Genomic DNA, 18,773 nt, shown 5'->3' with positions numbered 1-18,773 from the left:
TAATTTAACGTAAGAGACAAGACATGCAGCACATCTGGAGGACAGCAATACCAGCCTGCTTTGTCAGTGCAAATAGGTCATAAGAGTACTGCTCTATTACCAAGAAAAACAATAAAATGGTTCTTTAGATGAATGATATATAACCTGGAAGATTGGGTCACAGGATCAGTTCATCCTCCATTGACTATAGCAAATGACTTGAGGCATACTGTATGTGATCTTTACTCATATACGTAAAAAGCATGTGTATGGTCAGAGATTTAGACAAACCAAACTATGTTGAATTAAACATGCGAGTGCCTTGAATTTATCACTATTTGCTAATGTACATATTCACACACACACACACACATACACATATATATATATATATATATATATATATATATATATATATATATATATATATATATATATATATATATATATATGTAACGCCAACGCTTCCCAGCCTCCCAACCCAATCTAAACCTGAACTCTCTGGATAAGGGTTTCTCAACCAGGGTTCCTTCAGAGTTTGCCAGGGGTCCTTGAGCAATTAGCAATTTCTGTCTCTCAGATGGCATCCCAGTCTTAGTCCATAGGGTTCAATATTAAGTTGGCCCACATTTTGCAGCTATAACAGCTTTAACTCTTCTGGGAAGGCTGTCCACAAAGTGTAGGAGTGTCTCTATGGGAATGTTTGACCATTCTTCCAGACGTGCATTTGTGAGGTCAGGCACTGATGTGAATGAGAAGGCCTGGCTTGCAGTCTCGGCTCATCCCAAAGGTATTCTATCAGGTTGAGTTCAGGACTCTGCAGGTCTGACCTCAATGTATTTGGGTGGCAAAAATATGAATGCAATCAACACACTGGGGGGAGAACCTCTGGGGGAATATAGGATGGAAAAGGACCTGGGGGTCCTAGTAGATGATAGGCTCAGCAATGGCATGCAATGCCAAGCTGCTGCTAACAAAGCAAACAGAATATTGGCATGCATTAAAAAGGAGATCAACTCCAGAGATAAAGCGATAATTCTCCCGCTCTACAAGACTCTGGTCCGGCCGCACCTAGAGTATGCTGTCCAGTTGCATCAGTCCTCAAAAAGGATGTACTGGAAATGGAGCGAGTACAAAGAAGGCAACAAAGCTAATAAAGGGTCTGGTGGATATTAGTTATGAGGAAAGGTTGCAAGCACTGAACTTATTCTCTTTGGAGAAGAGGCAGTTGATTGACGGGATATGATTTCAATATACAAATACCATACTGGTGACCCCACAATAGGAATAAAACTTTTTTTGCAGAAGGGAGTTTAACAAGACTCACGGCCACTCATCAAAATTAGAAGAAAATAGGTTTAACCTTAAATTACGTAGCGGAATCTTTACTGTAAGAGCGGCAAGGATGTGGAATTCCCTTCCACGGGCAGTGGTCTCAGCGGGGGGCATTTATAGTTTCAAGAAACTATTAGAGAAGCACCTGAACGACCACAACATACAGGGTATACAATGTAATACTGACATATAATCACACACATAGGTTGGACTTGATAGACTTGTCTTTTTCCAACCTAACAAACAATTTAACTATGGTTTTGACAGGTACCAGTCCCCCACTTCTGGCTGAGTTTGCTGCGGCAAATTCAGCTGCAAGTTCAACCCCCCCTCCTCCTTCCCCCGGAGCTGGCCTGTTCACAGAGCGCATGCGCAGTAGGGAACCGGCACGGAAGCCTTGTGGTTTACCATAGTGGAGATGGCGGCAGCAGGTGCACACAACAGCCAAATGAAACATCAGCTCGGGTGAGGACACCGCTGTATTCCTGGACAGGTATGTGTCCTAATATTAAAAGTCAGCAGCTACAGTATTTGTAGCGAAAGTCATAAAATCAAGCGCATGGAGTGTATGCAAACGATAGTTCAGGCAAACATACAGCAATAACTGCTGAGATGGTAAATACAGTCTCTGAAGCCGGGGCATAAGTTGTGAAGCATTGTGGGGCTGCTATCATCAGAGTTGAGCCAGCTCTGTGAGACAAGAAGTAGCACCACCTAAGTGCAGTATCACAAGGGGGTTTATTGGAACAGCGGTTAAAAACACTTACACAATGTAAAAACAAAACAAGCGTATGGTGTGATGGCTCGTCCGCCAAAAGTCCTCATTCCTGCATGGTCCGCCTGAGAAGAAATGGAAGAGGAATGGACGGTCTTGCGATGCGCAGGAAGTCCACGGCAACAAGCATGGAATGCTGCGACAGGGTATTTGTAGCGGCTGACTTTTAATTTTTTCTGAAGGAGCCTGGAGTTCCTCTTTAAACTCAGTCTTTCCAAAACGGAGTTTAATATTTCTCCTCAGGGAAGCCTATCCTGCTTCCACCTAATCAGCTGTACTTCTACTATACAGGCCTCAATGGGCAAGGTAACAGTGTCTCTTTATACACATAGGTTGCATAAAGAATAAAATGCATCTGTAACAACTAAACTTACCAAAGTCAAGCCTGTCTTTTTGGTTTCTCTGAAGTAGTCCCAGCAGCAAGTCAGACAGATATGGAGACGTTTCCCCAGGAACACTGTAAGATGTCATACAAACATAATCTGAGTAAGTGTCCAAAGCACAAAGTTTGCTTAGCATGAAGGTGCAAGCACAAAGTTGGTTCATAAAAATAGCAAAAACCACAATGAATGTAAAAACACCCTAATAGATATGCTGCGACACATACAGGGCTCATATTTTGGTACCCGAGGGCAATAATATCATTGCAGAAAATTCACTATTACATTAGAACAACACCTGGTGCACAACTATAGCCCACAATACATAGGACCTATAAAAAAAAAAAAAGTGTGGCTATTAAAAATTACCTTGGAACAAGGTTCTTATTCTTCTCATAGAACAATCGCAGATCCTGGGGACTATTTGCCTGTTAGGGAAAAAAAAAAAAAAACGCTGAAGGAAAGTTTTGTAAACTAGCTATTAGGGCTGCAAGTAACGATTATTTTCATAATCGATTATTTGGCCGATTATTGTTTCGATTAATCGGTTAATAACCTTAAAAAAAACAAGTGGGTCAAATTGACGTTCATTTTTAACCACAGTGACGGGAAAATTTGGAAAGAATAGAAAACTTCTTAGTCAAAAGAATTTTCAGACAATGTATGTGGTTTTCGTTCAAAAATTACATTCATTTCAAAAACAGAATGTTAAAAACAAGTGAAAATTCTTTCATTCAGCGAATGTACAAAGATTTTTTGTCTGAATATTCTCATCTGAAAAATTGATCTGTGTGGCCAGAATAAGGCTCGGTACACACCTATGCAGTTTGCTTTTGATCTTTTTTTTTTGTGGGCAGATACAAAAACACAAATTGCTGCAAAAACGCATTACATGCTTTTCTGCAGCTTCTCCATTGAAGTATATTGAATCAAAGAAGCACCATTTTGCGTTTAAAAGTCCCTGACCCTTTCAGATGTGAATATGTCCCATAGGAAACCATGTAAATGAACTGTAGTGCATTTCTGCAAAAAGCCCCAATAAACACATAGATGTGAACCAGGCCTAAGACGTTTAGTAACATAATGGGGTTAAAAAAACTAAAATTATACCTTTATAGTAGAAAAAAAAGCAGATAATCACTACTGTAAGGGGTTCATTTTTTTTTACTGTAGAACAGTAAAAGTAATATTTACAGTAGTGATTATTTGCTCTTTTTTGTACTATAAAGGGCTCATTTTAGTTTTTTTTTAACATCATGTTACTGGCCGATTAATCGATTATGAAAATAGTAATCGATTAATTTCATAATCGATTAGTTGTTTCAGCCCTACTAGCTATATACTTAGCAAATCTCTTGACCAACAGATACAAGTAATGCTATGATTGGGTAACTACACCTTAAGTTTGCACTAAGTTTGGAGGACACCGAAGCTCATATCTTCTGACAACATGTGTACTGTGAATAGAGTGAGGGGGGAAAAGTATTTGATCCCCTGCTGATTTTGCCCACTGGTAAAGAAATGATCAGTCTATAATTTTAATGGTAGGTTTATTTTAACAGCGAGAGACAGAATAACAAAAATATCCAGAAAAATTCATTTAAAAAAAGTTATAAATTGATTTGCATTTTAACCACTTAATGACTGGAAGGTTTTAACCCCTTTATGATCAGGCCATTTTTGTTATACGGCACTGTGTAACTTTAACTGACAATTATGCAGGCATGCATCGCTGTACTCAAATAAAATTGATGTCCTTTTTTTTCTCCCACAAATAGAGCTTTCTTTTGGTGGTATTTGATCACCTCAGCGGTTTTAATTTTTTGGGCTATAAACAAAAAAAAGAGCGGCAATTTTGAAAAAAATAAATTTATACATACACACACATTTTATATACCGTATATACTCGAGTATAGGCCGACCCGAATATAAGCCGAGGCCCCCAATTTACCCCCAAAAAAACTGGCAAACTTATTGACTCGTGTATAAGCCGAGGGTGAGACATGCCTGTCCATCCCTGTGTGTGTGTCCGTCCATCCCTGTGTGTCCGTCCATCCCTGTGTGTCCGTCCATCCCTGTGTGTCCGTCCATCCATCCCTGTGTGTGTGTGTGTCCATCCATCCATCCATCCCTGTGTGTGTGTGTGTCCATCCATCCATCCATCCCTGTGTGTGTGTGTGTCCATCCATCCATCCATCCCTGTGTGTGTGTGTCTCCATCCATCCATCCATCCATCCCTGTGTGTGTGTGTCTCCATCCATCCATCCCTGTGTGTGTGTGTCTCCATCCATCCATCCATCCCTGTGTGTGTGTGTATCCATCCATCCCTGTGTGTGTGTGTCTCCATCCATCCATCCCTGTGTGTGTGTGTCCGTGTGTGTGTGTGTGTGTGTGTGTGTGTGTGTGTGTGTGTGTGTGTGTGTGTGTGTGTGTGTCCAGCCTACCTGTGTCCCGAGCCTGTGTCCCGAGCCTCCGTCCCGTGCCTTGCCTCCTTGCCTCCGTCCCGTGCCGTGCCTTGCCTCCTTGCCTCCGTCCCGTGCCGTGCCTTGCCTCCTTGCCTCCGTCCCGTGTCGTGCCTTGCCTCCGTCCCGTCCCGTGCCGTGCCTTGCCTTGCCTCCGTCCCGTGCCTTGCCAGGATCGCCGCTCTTCGTCGGCGCCTCGGCGGCCATTCTAAAATTCAAAAGCCGCGCCTCCGCCTTCGCCTGTGATAGGCGGAACACTGAATTTCCCAGCAGCCTGTGTTCCGCCTATCACGGACATCGTCTCATCCTCGTCCGTAGTACGAGGATGAGACGATGTCCGTGATAGGCGGAACACAGGCTGCTGGGAAATTCAGTGTTCCGCCTATCACAGGCGAAGGCGGAGGCGGAGGCGCGGCGTTTGAAGGGTAGAATGTCCGCTGTCTGTCTGCTCGACACGCTGATCGGGCAGGCAGACAGCGATGACTCGAGTATAAGCCGAGGGGGGCACTTTCAGCCTCAAAAAAGAGGCTGAAAATCTCGGCTTATACTCGAGTATATACGGTATATATATAACACATTTTTAAACTATTCATCAGTTTAGGTCAATGTGTATATTCTGCTACATATGTTTGGTTAAAGAAAAAAAAAAATCACAATGACTGATTGTGCAAAAATTATAGTGCCTAAGAAAAAAAAGGGAATAAATTTATGCTTTTTTTTTTTTTTTTTTTAAACTAGTAATGGCCGCAATCAGCAATTTTTAGCTTGACTGCAACATTGCAGCAGACAGATTGGACACTTTTTTGGAACCCGTGACATTATTACAGTGATCAGAGCTAAAAATATCTACTGGTCACTGTATAAATGACACTGGCAGAAAAGGGGTTAACACTAGAGGGCGATGAAGGGCTTCAGTGTATCCTAGGGAGGTGTTTCTAACTTTGGGGGGAGTGGACTGATTGGGAGTACAGAGAGATCGCTGTTCCCGATCACTAGGAACAGACGATCTCACGGTACTTCCCTGTCAGATCTGCTTTGTTTACATTGGCAGATCCCTATTCTGCCTCTCTGAGGAGCGATCGAGGATGGCTGTGCAGCGGGTGTGCATGGCCACAGTATCTCATGCATGAAACGAGATACGGGTACATCCTTTTGTGTACCTCATCAAAGGGACGATGGATAGGCCATGTACCGTCAAATCTTGGGTGAGAACCTCTTTCCCTCAGCCAGGGCATTGAAAATGGGTCGTGGATGTGTATTCCAGCATGACAATGACCCAAAACACACAGCCAAGGCAACAAAGGAGTGGCTTAAGAAGAAGCACAGAGGTCCTGGAGTTGCCTAGCCAGTCTCCAGACCTTAATCCCATAGAAAATATGTGGAGGGACCTGAAAGTTCAAGTTACCAAATGTCAGCCTCGAATCCTTAATGACTTAGAGAGGATTTGCAAAGAGGAGTAGGACAAAATCCCTCCTGAGATGTGTGCAAACCTGGTGACCAACTACAAGAAATTTCTGACTTCAGGTTTTGCCACCAAGTACTAAGTCATGTTTTTCGAAGGGATCAAATTACTTATTTCACTCACAAAATACACTCACTCATTAAAATGCAAATCAATGTATATTGAAATGCATGTTCAAATGCGTTTTTCTGGATATTTTTTGTTATTTTGTCTCTCACTGTTAAAATAAACCTACCATTAAAATTATAGACTGATCATTTCTTTGTCAGTGGGTAAACTTACAAAATCAGCAGGGGATCAAATACTTTTCTCTCTCACTGTAGATTGTTCACTAAGCAGAGTTCAGGGGATGCCAAAGCTCACCTCTATTGATTATGTGTGTGCAATCAAAGGATTCTTCTCCAAACATAGAAATGTGAATTACATGGAAAGCTGTATATGAATTCCAGCATAAGTATCCCCCATATACGCACACACACACAACCTTACATCCTACGTGATTTTGGTTTATTACACTGCACTGGCCGGGAAATCAGTTCTGCATTTCCATAAAGAAAAGCTGGTGGATACTGCAATTTTTGACAGCACACCTAATGAAAGTGTACATTCCACAGTACTGACCAGCTACAGCATAACTCTAAATTAACATGCATGTGGCAAAGCTTCCTCCATCAATAGATACTATCATGGGGAGGAGAGGTGTGGAATCTGACAAAAACTAGTGAATACAACATTTTAAAAAAATGGAACGCTATGATCACACAGTGTGTCCCTATTCCATCATTTGCACATCCTATGTAGTCATACATCTCACTTATTGGGGTGTGGGTGTGTGTGTATATATATATATATATATATATATATATATATATATATATATATATATACACACACACACACACACACACACACACACACACACATATATATATATATATATATATATATATATATATATATATATATACACACACCTGATCAAACACTGTGATATAAAAAATGTACACCTATATTAAAAAAAAAAAGAAAAAAGGCCTTCTGTACGACATGGCTTGGGTAAATGTGTAAGCTGCATGTATTTGTAAGCTCTTGTCTCTTTCATGCCAACATATTTATATTTAAGCCCTATGCATCTCGCATAAAAAAAAATCCCACCACCAAACATTTAAAAGAGATTTATCTACTTGAGCCATACCGGATTAATTTTTGCAACAAAGAACAACAAAGAACCCACACAATTTCCTGCAATAAACAGTGACCAGTACAGGAAGTAAACAAGACAGTAAATGTAAATGCACAAGAGATGGTTACCTGGAATGGTGGCTTGCCAACTAGGCACTGATAAATGACGGTTCCTATGCTCCAAAGATCTGCTTTTGCATCATAGTGTTGTGACATGATAACCTCTGGAGCCTGAAAAGCCAAACAGATCACCGTGTTTGTAATCAAACAGAACTACAGCCCACATAGGGCATCATGTCTAAACAGTCCACAATCAGTACAATGTGGATTACAGATAGCTTCTCGAAAAACATCTATATTTTGATTTAAAGTAGTTGTGAAGTTCAGTAAATACAAATTTCAATACATAAATATATGCTTTTTATAAATCTTTTTTTTTTTTTTTAATTTGCCAATTATTTGCTCTATGAATGGAGGAACTAGGCAGAAAGGGTAGGCATAGTTGGGCTCTCTTAAAGGCCTTTGACAGCCTCTTAATTCTATTATCCATCCTCCAGTGGTGGGGGGCTGAGGTCATTAGCCCACCTCTCCATCTTAGCCAATCAGAGGAAGCTTTGTATTAATTCATAGAATACAAAGCTGCCTATGAATGGTTGAGTGCTTCTCATCCGGTCTCAGTTTTGTTCTGTGTGTAATACAGGAATTCTCTGTCTCACAGCCAGAATCCAGCACCCAGCTGAAGCTACATACTGTATATACAGATCTGAGAGCAGCCGTGGCAGTTAGTGAAGGAAATAGTTTGTTTAGACCAGCTTGGCCCAAACAAAGTGTTTAAAATGACAGGAAACAGACATCAGTTTTAAAGAAGAAGCATCAGCACAAGAAACACATCCTAATGACTAAGTTGGGCCCCATGTGCTGATATTTGTTTTATTTTGTCCGCACTTAGGCTTTAACGTCCAACTCAAGCCAAAACTGTTTGGGATACAGTGGTGAAGAATTCAAAATCTCTGGTTAGGCATTTATTTCTGTCTGTAAACCCACAGGAGATTGGTGCCCCAACAGAAAATTTCTTCCTTATGCTATACAAAATGAAATAAAATGTTTGGTCTGGTGCTGGTTTTTAAATCTATATCATCAGAAATATGTTCATATATAGTGCTACATTGTGTGCAGTCAAACTACCCATTTAGTAAAAGTGTGTTCTTTCACTGAGAAAGTTGTTGAGTGGAATGATCATATAGTTATATGGCTAGCATTGTAAGCAGTGTAGACGGTTTATCATGAAACAGTTTGCAAAAACTGAAACCAGTTTTGAAAAGCAAAGCTGATCCTCTCCTCCACTGGACCAGTTGGAGCCTCTCCAACATCATCATTTACAATGCAGAACTAGTGGTCCTGCATTGTAATGGTGGACAGTGAGGGCCTGCCCGTATACAGGAGCTCTGGAGAGCACAGACTGCTGGAAGAGTGAGGAAAATGGTTGCTGCTTATTCTTTACCCCCTAGACAAAATGAGCCTTTAACCCTTGCAGTGCAGTGGAGGGTTACTGCCTCATTTTTTTACAGCCGACTGGAGTCTGGCCTTTAGGCATCTGTTGTGATGTGTATACTGGGAGGAAGAAAATTCCTGAATCAGGAAGGACTCAAATATATACAGCAAAGCAGAACTTGTGAAATATGCATGTGATCATTGGATACATAGCACGAACTATGCATAGCTGCAGTGGTCAAAGAACCATATGAAAGCATGCAACACAGGACTTCTAATGCCGCATACACACGACCAGACTAGGTCCGATGGACTCAGTCCATTCAACAATCTGATCATGTGGGCTAATCCAATCATATTTCATTTTAAAAATCCGATGGACCTAGAAATAGAACATGTTTCAAATCTGTCCGACGGACTCAATTCCTATCTGGAAAATCGTTTGTCTGTATGCTGGTCCGACGGACCAAATGACGCAAAGGAAGCTATTGGCTACTGGCTATTGAACTTCCTTTTTTAGTCCCGTCTTACGTCATCATGTTCAAAACGAACAGACTTTCGAAAGGACTTAGTCCGTTTGTGTGTGGCCAAGTTCATTCGGAAGTCCGTTGGAACACCGCTGAAAAGTCAGTCGGGAAGACCGTCGGACCTAGTCTGTCAGAAAGTCCAGTCACATGTACACGGCATTATACTGAATACCATCCATCGATGAAGAGCTTACCTACACTGGATAAAGGGAAAGTAAATAAACATGATATCTGTAGGAGACACTTCAGGAGAAATGGAAGGTAATCAAGATGCTGAAAGTAGGTGGATTGTAAATTGAGCAAAACACGACTGGCGACAACACTGTAAAGAACAGACGACAGTCTGCTGGAAAGTAAGTAACAATGATGAAATAACCAGGACACAAGTTATGGGTCAGGCTCCCTCCTGCTGATATTAGCTGGAGCGAGATGCTTAAAGAGTCTTCAGGTTAATTAAAGCTTTGAGAGGCTAAGATAAGACTGCAGTCCAGAAAAATTAACAGCAGGACAGCTGCAAAGAATAAAACAAAACTGAAAGAATAAATACAAAAACACTAACAAATTGAAGATTGATCTCTACCACTTCATAACAGACACGCTGGACCTACAGTTTATGGAAAGTTTGCTTGCCACGGACTGGCCAGAATGTGCATGTTAGGTGAAAAGGCCTTGGAGAATCTGGGATTTGTTTTGTTTTTTTAATTAGATTCCTTCCTGAATATGGTTCTCTTTAAGCCTACTATAATGTTTCATAACATTACACACACTATAGTGTCTTATTACACATATAAAGTGAGTGATTACCAGCCTGTGGAAAGGTTCTTATTTCCATGAATATAATCAGGATTCCTTATATTTAATTTCAATGGAAGATATTTTATAGATTGTAAGTTCTCACGAGCAAAGACATTCTTCCTTTATTTTTATTTTTTTAATCCCCCATCAGGGTACAGAGTCCAAAGGCTTCAAAGAGTCTTGGGTAGCCTTCAATTCTGTGTCCAGGTCCTACTGGAGACCTGCAAGTTGTGTAATGCTGAGTACACACAGACCAAAATGTCAGGAAACCATGGCCAGTAAAATAAAAACTGTCCGACATTCGGCATGTGTGTATGCGAGCCAGGCTGGCTTCTGTTGAACGAGCATGCTGGTAAACCAGCAGCCGACCAGCTCTTGATCAGTGCTCTCAGCCAATGTCTGAGAGCGTTGACCAGAATGTTTGCTTGGGGGCAAGGATGCAACAGCTCCTGTAGTACAGCATTTCCGACCAGAGCCGACAGTTTTTAAAAACACTATTACTGTGTACCAGGCTTAAGTGTGAATACTCAGTAGCAGCAAATTTGGAGAACTGGGAGAGCTGAGGGGACAAAATGAATCCAAGGGACTGAGGGAATCTGTAAGTCCCAGAGAAGAGAGCCCCCGGATGCCTGGCGATCCCCTATTGAGAGGCCAGGAAGGAAACTGTGCAGGAGGGTGCTGTAACTAAAGGCTGAGATAACCAGGAGAGCTAGGCAAGATTGTCTGAGAGACCACAGGATAACCAAGGTTGAAGGCTAAGCAGAGGCACTGCTGAGGAGAGAGCCAGGTGGCGCAGCATTTTTTTCTGTCATCCGATTTTGCTGGTGAAAATCTCCTGCGTGGGCAACTGTTTTGTAGACTTTATTTTAAGTTTGTTTAATAATCGTGGGCTAGCAAGCCTTACAAACCATAGTTTGGACTAGCATGGACTCAAATGTTTCTACAACTGAGCTGAATTCCCCAATATCACAATTTATAAATGCACACAAATTGAGCATGTAAACTGATAAAATATTATGATGTTTAAAATAGCATTTTAAAAACTGACCTCACAAGAGCAGGGGAAAGACAATTCCTTATATAAAACGTTTTAGATTCGCTAGAATGGCCATTTCACGTCACTGGAAGTCAGACTCTCCCCCATCGCTCTTGGAATGGGCCCAGGTTCTTAATGACATAATGGCAAAGGAGACGCTAGTAGCGGACGACAGTGTGCATCCTCACACAACTCGCACTACATGGACATGTTAGCGAGCATATACGCTTTCCAGGCTCTCCTCACTTAACCTCCATCCCCTCTGCATGTGTCATTAGGTGCTTCTCTTCTAACTTCCTAATCCCCCAACTTTCTCCTTCTCATTTGTGGAGCAACCCTTAGAAACCTTTCAGGCTGACTCTTACCATGTCTGGATATCACTTGGTTAACTGGAGGGCACCTTCTTGACCCCCATTTCTCCCCCTCCTATTATCGTTGTTAAAGGAGTTCCACCCAAAAATGGAACTTCCGCTGCCTGGATTCCTTCCCCCCTCAGGTGTCACATTTGGCATCTTTCAGGGGAAGGGGACAGCAGATACCTCTCTAATACAGGTATTTACTCCCACTTCCGGCATTTTGCTCGTATGAGGTTTTGGCCGGAGCTGTGCGGGTCTATCGGTGGAAGCGGAGCGTGAGACGGAGCAGGGAGGAGGCGGCAGGAGTACTAAAGGGAGCTGAAGAAGATCATTTTATACCTTACACCGCAAACACGGAAGCAACCAGCTGAAGCAGGACCAGTTTTTTTCTGTTTACTACACTGTGGCAAATACTGTGAAGGCGAAATACCGTTGTGTGGGGTGAATGGTTCCAGTGAGTGTATTTCTTATGGGGCACCTCTAAGAAGCACAGTTTTTTGAAGAGCACCTGTCACATACTTTTATTATTTTTATTAACTTTATGATATATGGACTTTGTGCACCAGCACTTACTCTAGTATCCACTAGAGGGTATCACGAGAAGGATATCAGTGTTTTGTGTTTGTTTATATGCTGGCACTGCGTTTCACATATGCATGATATTTATATTGATATTATCACATTAGAACCAAGATTTTTGCATATAATGATGGCACTATTTATTGTTTTTTTTTTTTTTTTGCACATTTGCATCACAGCAGTGTTGCACTAGAGCAGTGATGGCGAACCTTGGCACTCCAGATGTTTTGGAACTACATTTCCCATGATGCTCAACTACACTGCAGAGTGCAAGAGCATCATGGGAAATGTAGTTCCAAAACATCTGGGGTGCCAAGGTTCGCCATCACTGCACTAGAGTGTTACATTAGAACCCAGATCACTTGTGCATTAGGATTGCACATTATTGGTTTGAATCACTCTGAGATCATCCGCACAGTTATCACATTAGGATACAGGGATCTACCCGAATAGGTTTGTTTCACGGATTCTTCGCATGCCAGGGATGTGAGACATTTCACTCCAGAATAGCGCCATTTCTACCCTCTCACTTTTATTCATTCTATATTTCCACTCAGGTGGACACATTGGCAGAGGCAGCAGTTCTTTCTTATATTTCCAAATATATTTTTTACATTTAGCCATCAGGATTTGTATATGTATCCTATGTTTATATTACATTTGATCAGTGTTACATCCCTTTTCCTGTACAGCCTGCTTTTGTATGTTTAACCACTTGACCTCTGGAAGATTTACCCCCCTTCATGACCAGGCCATTTTTTGCAATACGGCACTGTTACACTTTAACTGACAATTGCAGTCATGCAACTCTGTACCCCCAAAAAATGTATGCAATCCCCCCCCCCCCCCGCGCACAAACAAGCTTTCTTTGGTGGTATTTGATCACCTCTGCATCAGAACCATGATCTGCCTTGTTTATATTTACTGCTGATTTACACACAATCGGCGGGTGCCAGAGAACATTAAGTCCCCTCTGGCGGGTGCCAGAGAACATTGAGTTCCCGGGACCCACAGACTGGCTTCTGCTATGAATTCTCATAGCAGAAGCACCCCGCCAGCGGAGTGCGTGCCCCCTGCAGGCGGAGGTCCAGAATCACGTGTGTATATATACATGTTATGCGATGCACAGCTGCCGCCCTGTAGCAGTAAAACTACTATAGTGTGAATGGCAAGTGGTTAACAGATTTTCGTAAATATTGCAATTACTGCAGACCATCTTCTGCAGCAGAGCTTCAACTGACTTAGGCAGAGGACTGCAGGATGGGGATGGGGATGGCGAGATGATAACTATTTATGTATTATATACTATCATTTACATATGGGCATGTTCTTTAAACCAACTCAATTTATTTTAACCACTATACTTTTTTACCAGGTTTAGGATTTTTTTTAAAACACAGGTCATGGTACATTACCTAATGGCATGTTAAGGTCAGTGTGAACTCTGTGTCCTTTCAAAACATGGTTCTAGGAATTCAGCAATCAATCCAGCATGTGAGCTAACTAGTGCTATCACATAAGTGGCAGGTCAATGTGACTCCAAAACAAAGCTCACACTATCTTCTCTCTGCATGCTATATATCTCATTCTTTTCCCTTCCCATCACAGCAGAAATTAATGCATTTTTAAAGTGTGAAAATATTTTTTTTTCACATTTATATGCAGACTAGGTTGTGCAGCAAATGTGCAACTGACAGGAGACAAGCTATAACCTAAAAGGCCCCAATAAATATTTTAATATTCATAAAAAGATTATGTTGCTGTAACTGCTCAGGCACACCCTGGAAGTATTAGAACCTTGTTCTAACCCTTGTGACTGACCCTTTTGCTGAACAAGTTTGTCTGCACGTAAATGTGAATCATACCCAATACTATCCATACAAATATTCACAATATTTTTCATAATGGTCAAATCAAGAAATAAAATGAAAACCTTACCATGTACATTGGAGAACCACATAATGTTGCTGCCATCATGTTACTCTGCAGATAACGAGCAAAGCCAAAGTCCGCTATGATAGGGACGAAAAGAAAAAGAAAAAGGTAACTAACATTCTAATACGTAAAGAGAGAAATAAAAAAAAGACATGGGTGGCAGCTCAGCTCAAGATTATCCTCACCTAGTAACAGACATATTAAAGTGGTTGTAAACCCTTACAACACACTTTGACCTACAGGTAAGCCTAGATTAAGGCTTACCTGTAGGTCCAAGAAATAGGAAGAAATAAGATATTTGCCAAAAGACAGGCACCGCTGTCTATGGCGCATGCCGTGCGAGCAGGCGCACTGAGCGCGGCACCCATCAACGGCGATATGCCGCGCGTGGCGGCCCCCGTGCGCATGCGCGGGAGTGACGTCATGCGGCTTCGCCGAATGACAGCGGCGTAGCGGCGAGACCCACCGAGAAGATGGATGCGCCGGACTACAGGGGACAGCGGTGACTTCGCTGGCTCCTGTGTCAGGTAAGTGACACATAATGGGCTACTATGCGATGCATAGTAGTCCATTATGCTTTACCTTTGCAGGGAATGAAAGAGGAAGTAAACCCATCAGGGTTTACTTCCTCTATAAGGGTCCATTTATATCTATGCATGTGTGGAGAGGTGTGCTTTTTTTTTTGTATTGTTTGGCAGGTGTACTGTCATGTATTTATATGCATTTACTTGCGCCAACACGGCTGACATGCACGTTCAATGTGTTTTTGAATTTAGAATTTGGGGTGGATAGGGTTAAAGTACATGTGAACCCTCATACATACAAGGCAAAATATATAAAAAAAAAAAATTATAAGCGATTACATGACCTCAGTTTTCATGTCCTCAGCTGCACAGGGGGCGCAGAAGGCAAGGAAATAGTAAAACACTGATCTTCCTAGTGAATGGCTGTGCATGGGGGGGGGGGTGTCAGTACAGGTTTTGGCCATTGGAGGACAGGCAGGCTGTGCTCCCAGCACAGCCAGAAATCTGTCGACTCTGGGATGGATATGCTTCTATGACTGGTGTGGTCAGTTTGAAGTAGGAAAGCAGAAGGACTGGCAAGAACACCAGGTATCCACCACAAAAAGGAAGAAATTTAAAGAGAACAGGATACTTTTTAACTTAAGTACATGGTACAACAGATCAGAAATATCAAATGTTGGGGTAATAAATACTTTAAAAGCCATTGACAAGGTTTGTTAGTTCCTGTTGCCGTTCACAGGCATTCTAATATACTGAAATGCTAAAAAAAAAAAAAAAAAAAAAAAAAAATGAATGTGATATTTTTAAGAATGCACTGCAGATGCAAAGTTGAGATGGGAACATTTTTTTTATTATGGAAGTTAAACACATGCAGTTTAGTGCATTCAAATGCAACAATTTAAATGGGCCATAAGGCATTCTAAAGTGTTGTTGTTTTTTTTCCCAACTACTACAAAAAGTACTCTATAATCTGTATTTGCAGCCCTTCAGAACATGGGGTTACTAATAGAAATAAAGGGCTATCTGTAATTACAATTTTTTTTAAGTAGAGAACATTCAGATGCAAAGCAGTCCCACTGGACAGTGTTGGAAAGGCTCCTGTGCATTGGAGAAAACCATGTATACACAGCTTGATACTGATTCCAAGGTATGATTTGTGGTAGAAGTATATATTCACACTTGAGACTACTGCACTCAGGCAATTTTAAGTGTTTTTTTTGTGTTTTAGGAGTGATGTTCCATATAGGAGTTTCTTGGGGTAGATTGCCTGTTTTTAGGCACACAGATTTTTTTTTATTGGTGTGCCTGCAAAAGGTGCATAACGTGCTTTTACACTTTCCAGGTCCTACCATTTACATATAAGGCTAGAATGGCCAAATCTGCATAAAAAAAAGCTTCTATTATTTTTAGAGTGACAGGTATCTGAACACTTAGCTATGAGCAGGCACAATTTAAAACAATGGGATTTTTAATGTTGACAGTTTTTTTTTTTTTTTAGATACCATAAGCTCACGTGTGAATGGTGCCTAGTAAATAAAGAGGGTGGGAGGGAAATCTGTACAGTGGTTTTCTATTAAAAAAAACAAAATAAATAATAAAAAAAAAAGCACACCAGTGTTCATTTAAACTTCTAACCTATAGTGGGTTTCAGGAAATTTTGGGATATGGAAACATCTGAGTAGATACCAAGTAGAGTTGGGAAAATGCTATTAAAACTATAAAATTATGATTATTTTAAAATCTATCGTCCATTTTTTATCCACCTCCAAATCTAATATCTTTATTATGTGCGCATAAGGTTGTGTCTACATCATTGTTTACCAATTTTAATCCGGATGCCACTAAAATTAAGCTTCTTCCGAGTGGCATAAGAGAGAAGAATATTCTGTGGCTTTAGGTCCCTGTGGATGATTCCCTTGCTGTGTAACACCTTCATGGCAGCTGCGATCTGTTGTAGAAAGACTCGAATGGTGTCTTCACTCAACGTTCCTTTAGCTGCATTAAAAAGAAATATTTATATTTTTAGGACTCTGCTCATCAGTAGCCTCCTGATAAATAATGTGCAATGGTTTCTACCGTCACAAAAAGGTACAATGAATATTCCATCCAGTGGTGAGAAGGTAATCCAGGCTGTAGGTGAACAGTGTGCATGCTAAATAACCCCTACTTTGACCTGGGTCCTTTCTCACCAGAGAGACACTTATAACTCTGACCATATTTTTTTATGTGTTGCATAAAAATTTAATTTAAGTCAGTCCTGCCTAGAAACTAGAAGTCTGAGAAGTCTAAGTGCAACAAAAGAAGCAACTCAAACATTAGGGGTTGGATTTTTAAGTGCATCTGCGGCCAATCTCGAGGCTACGGGTACTGGATTTTTAGACATATTTGCAGCTCGGTTTTGTCCAACTGTCACACCTATGCTGCTTCTAACAGCTTAAAGAGCAAATATGCTCATAATACAGGAACAAAAAGTCTAAAGGGTCCTTTTACATGGGCATGCTCTGTTCTGCGAACCAATCACCTTCTGAATTGGAGCAGAACAGGACAGATGTCACAATTGGGGAGATTTACTAAAACCAGAGAACACAGAATATGGTGCAGCTATACATAGTAACCAATCAACTTGTAGGTTGTCAAAGCTGAAATAAAAAAATAAAAATAAAAGAATTTTTAGTTAAGAGCTGACAGTTTACTATGCACCGCTGCACCGGCTTCAAAGCATCAGTTTTAGTAAATCTCCCACTTTGTGACATCCATGCCTGTTAACTTTTTTTTGTCCTCATTTTGAATGCAGACGTTTGTGGTCCCGTGTTGGATCTATGAGCTACCAGATATAAACAGACTATCAAGTTAAGGGCCAGAAAATTTGACTCAAAGTTAGGTAAATACCAGCAGACATACATTTGTTACTTGTATTGAGCTTTCAAACAAGTCCATCCGAATAACTGACAAGTGGACCTGCCTGAAAAGCATGCTTGAAAGGACCCTTAAAACATGGGAGGATCCAGGTACAGTACTGAGCAAAAGTTTTAGGCAGGTGTAAAAATGCTGTAAATTAAGAATGCTTTCAGAAATAGAAAATGTTAATAGTTTATTTTTATCTATTCACAAAATGGAAAATAAATGAACAGTTTTTGAAGGGACTCGGCAGGTAGGTTGTTCCAAACATCTTGGAGAACTAACCACAGATCTTCTGTGGATGTAGGCTGCCTCAAATCATTCCGTCTCTTCAGGAAATCCTAGACAGACTCAATGATGTTGAGATCAGGGCTTTGTGGAAGCCAAAGCATCACTTCCAGGACTCCTAGTTATTCTTTATGCTGAAGATAGTTGCTAATGACAGTGGCTGTATGTTTGGGGTCATCGTCCTGCTGCAGAATGTTGTCAATTATACGCCTCCCTGATTGTATGGCATGATTGAGAAGTATCTGCCCTAAACTTGCAAGGAACCTCCACCATGCTTCAACGTTGCCTGCAGACACTCATATTACTACTCTACAGCCCTTCAGCGAACAAACTGTCTTTTGCTACAGCCAAATATTTAAACATTTTGACTCATTAGTCCAGAACACCTGCTGCCATCTTTATGCACCCTAGTTCCTATGTTTTCATGCACAGAACATAGAAACAAGGCTAAGAGACTCAACTATGCACAAAATTATAGGAACGGAGGTGCAGAAATATACGCAGGTGTAAATGGGGACTAAAAGCAAACATAAAAACTGCAAAAACATGGTCCATTTTCAAAATTTTCAGCTGATATTGTAAATACCAACTAATGAAGAAACACAGGGATGGGCCACGGCTTTTCAATAAAAAACAATCCATGCTTTGGAACTTACAAAATGTACTCAATAACTAACCATGCATACTACAGGTAAGTGGATGTAATTTAATTTTTTTTTTTACTATAACAAAACACTGATGTAAACAGCAATAAGACCCCTTTCACACT

At 41.0% G+C, this 18,773-nt stretch overlaps 1 protein-coding gene across 7 annotated transcripts in view; it reads right to left on the bottom strand.

The window, feature by feature from the left end:
• ULK2 (unc-51 like autophagy activating kinase 2) overlaps nt 1-18,773 on the bottom strand; it is a 164,539-nt gene that overhangs the window by 68,581 nt on the left and 77,185 nt on the right. For all 7 annotated transcript variants that reach the window (XM_077482145.1, XM_077482146.1, XM_077482147.1 and 4 more), the window contains exons 6-10: nt 16,640-16,813; nt 14,298-14,371; nt 7,705-7,806; nt 2,839-2,897; nt 2,464-2,546 (exon numbers count right to left, since the gene is read on the bottom strand). In XM_077482145.1, the coding sequence (XP_077338271.1) occupies nt 2,464-2,546; nt 2,839-2,897; nt 7,705-7,806; nt 14,298-14,371; nt 16,640-16,813 (492 nt within the window). The remainder of the gene's footprint in view (nt 1-2,463; nt 2,547-2,838; nt 2,898-7,704; nt 7,807-14,297; nt 14,372-16,639; nt 16,814-18,773) is intronic.

This window comes from Lithobates pipiens, unplaced genomic scaffold (assembly GCF_037356315.1).
Source record: "Lithobates pipiens isolate NorthernLeopardFrog02 unplaced genomic scaffold, aLitPip1_a1.2 Scaffold_16, whole genome shotgun sequence".
NCBI lineage: Eukaryota > Metazoa > Chordata > Amphibia > Anura > Ranidae > Lithobates > Lithobates pipiens.
The sequence above is the reverse complement of the archived record's forward strand: the minus strand, read 5'-3'. Positions and strand labels throughout refer to the sequence as shown.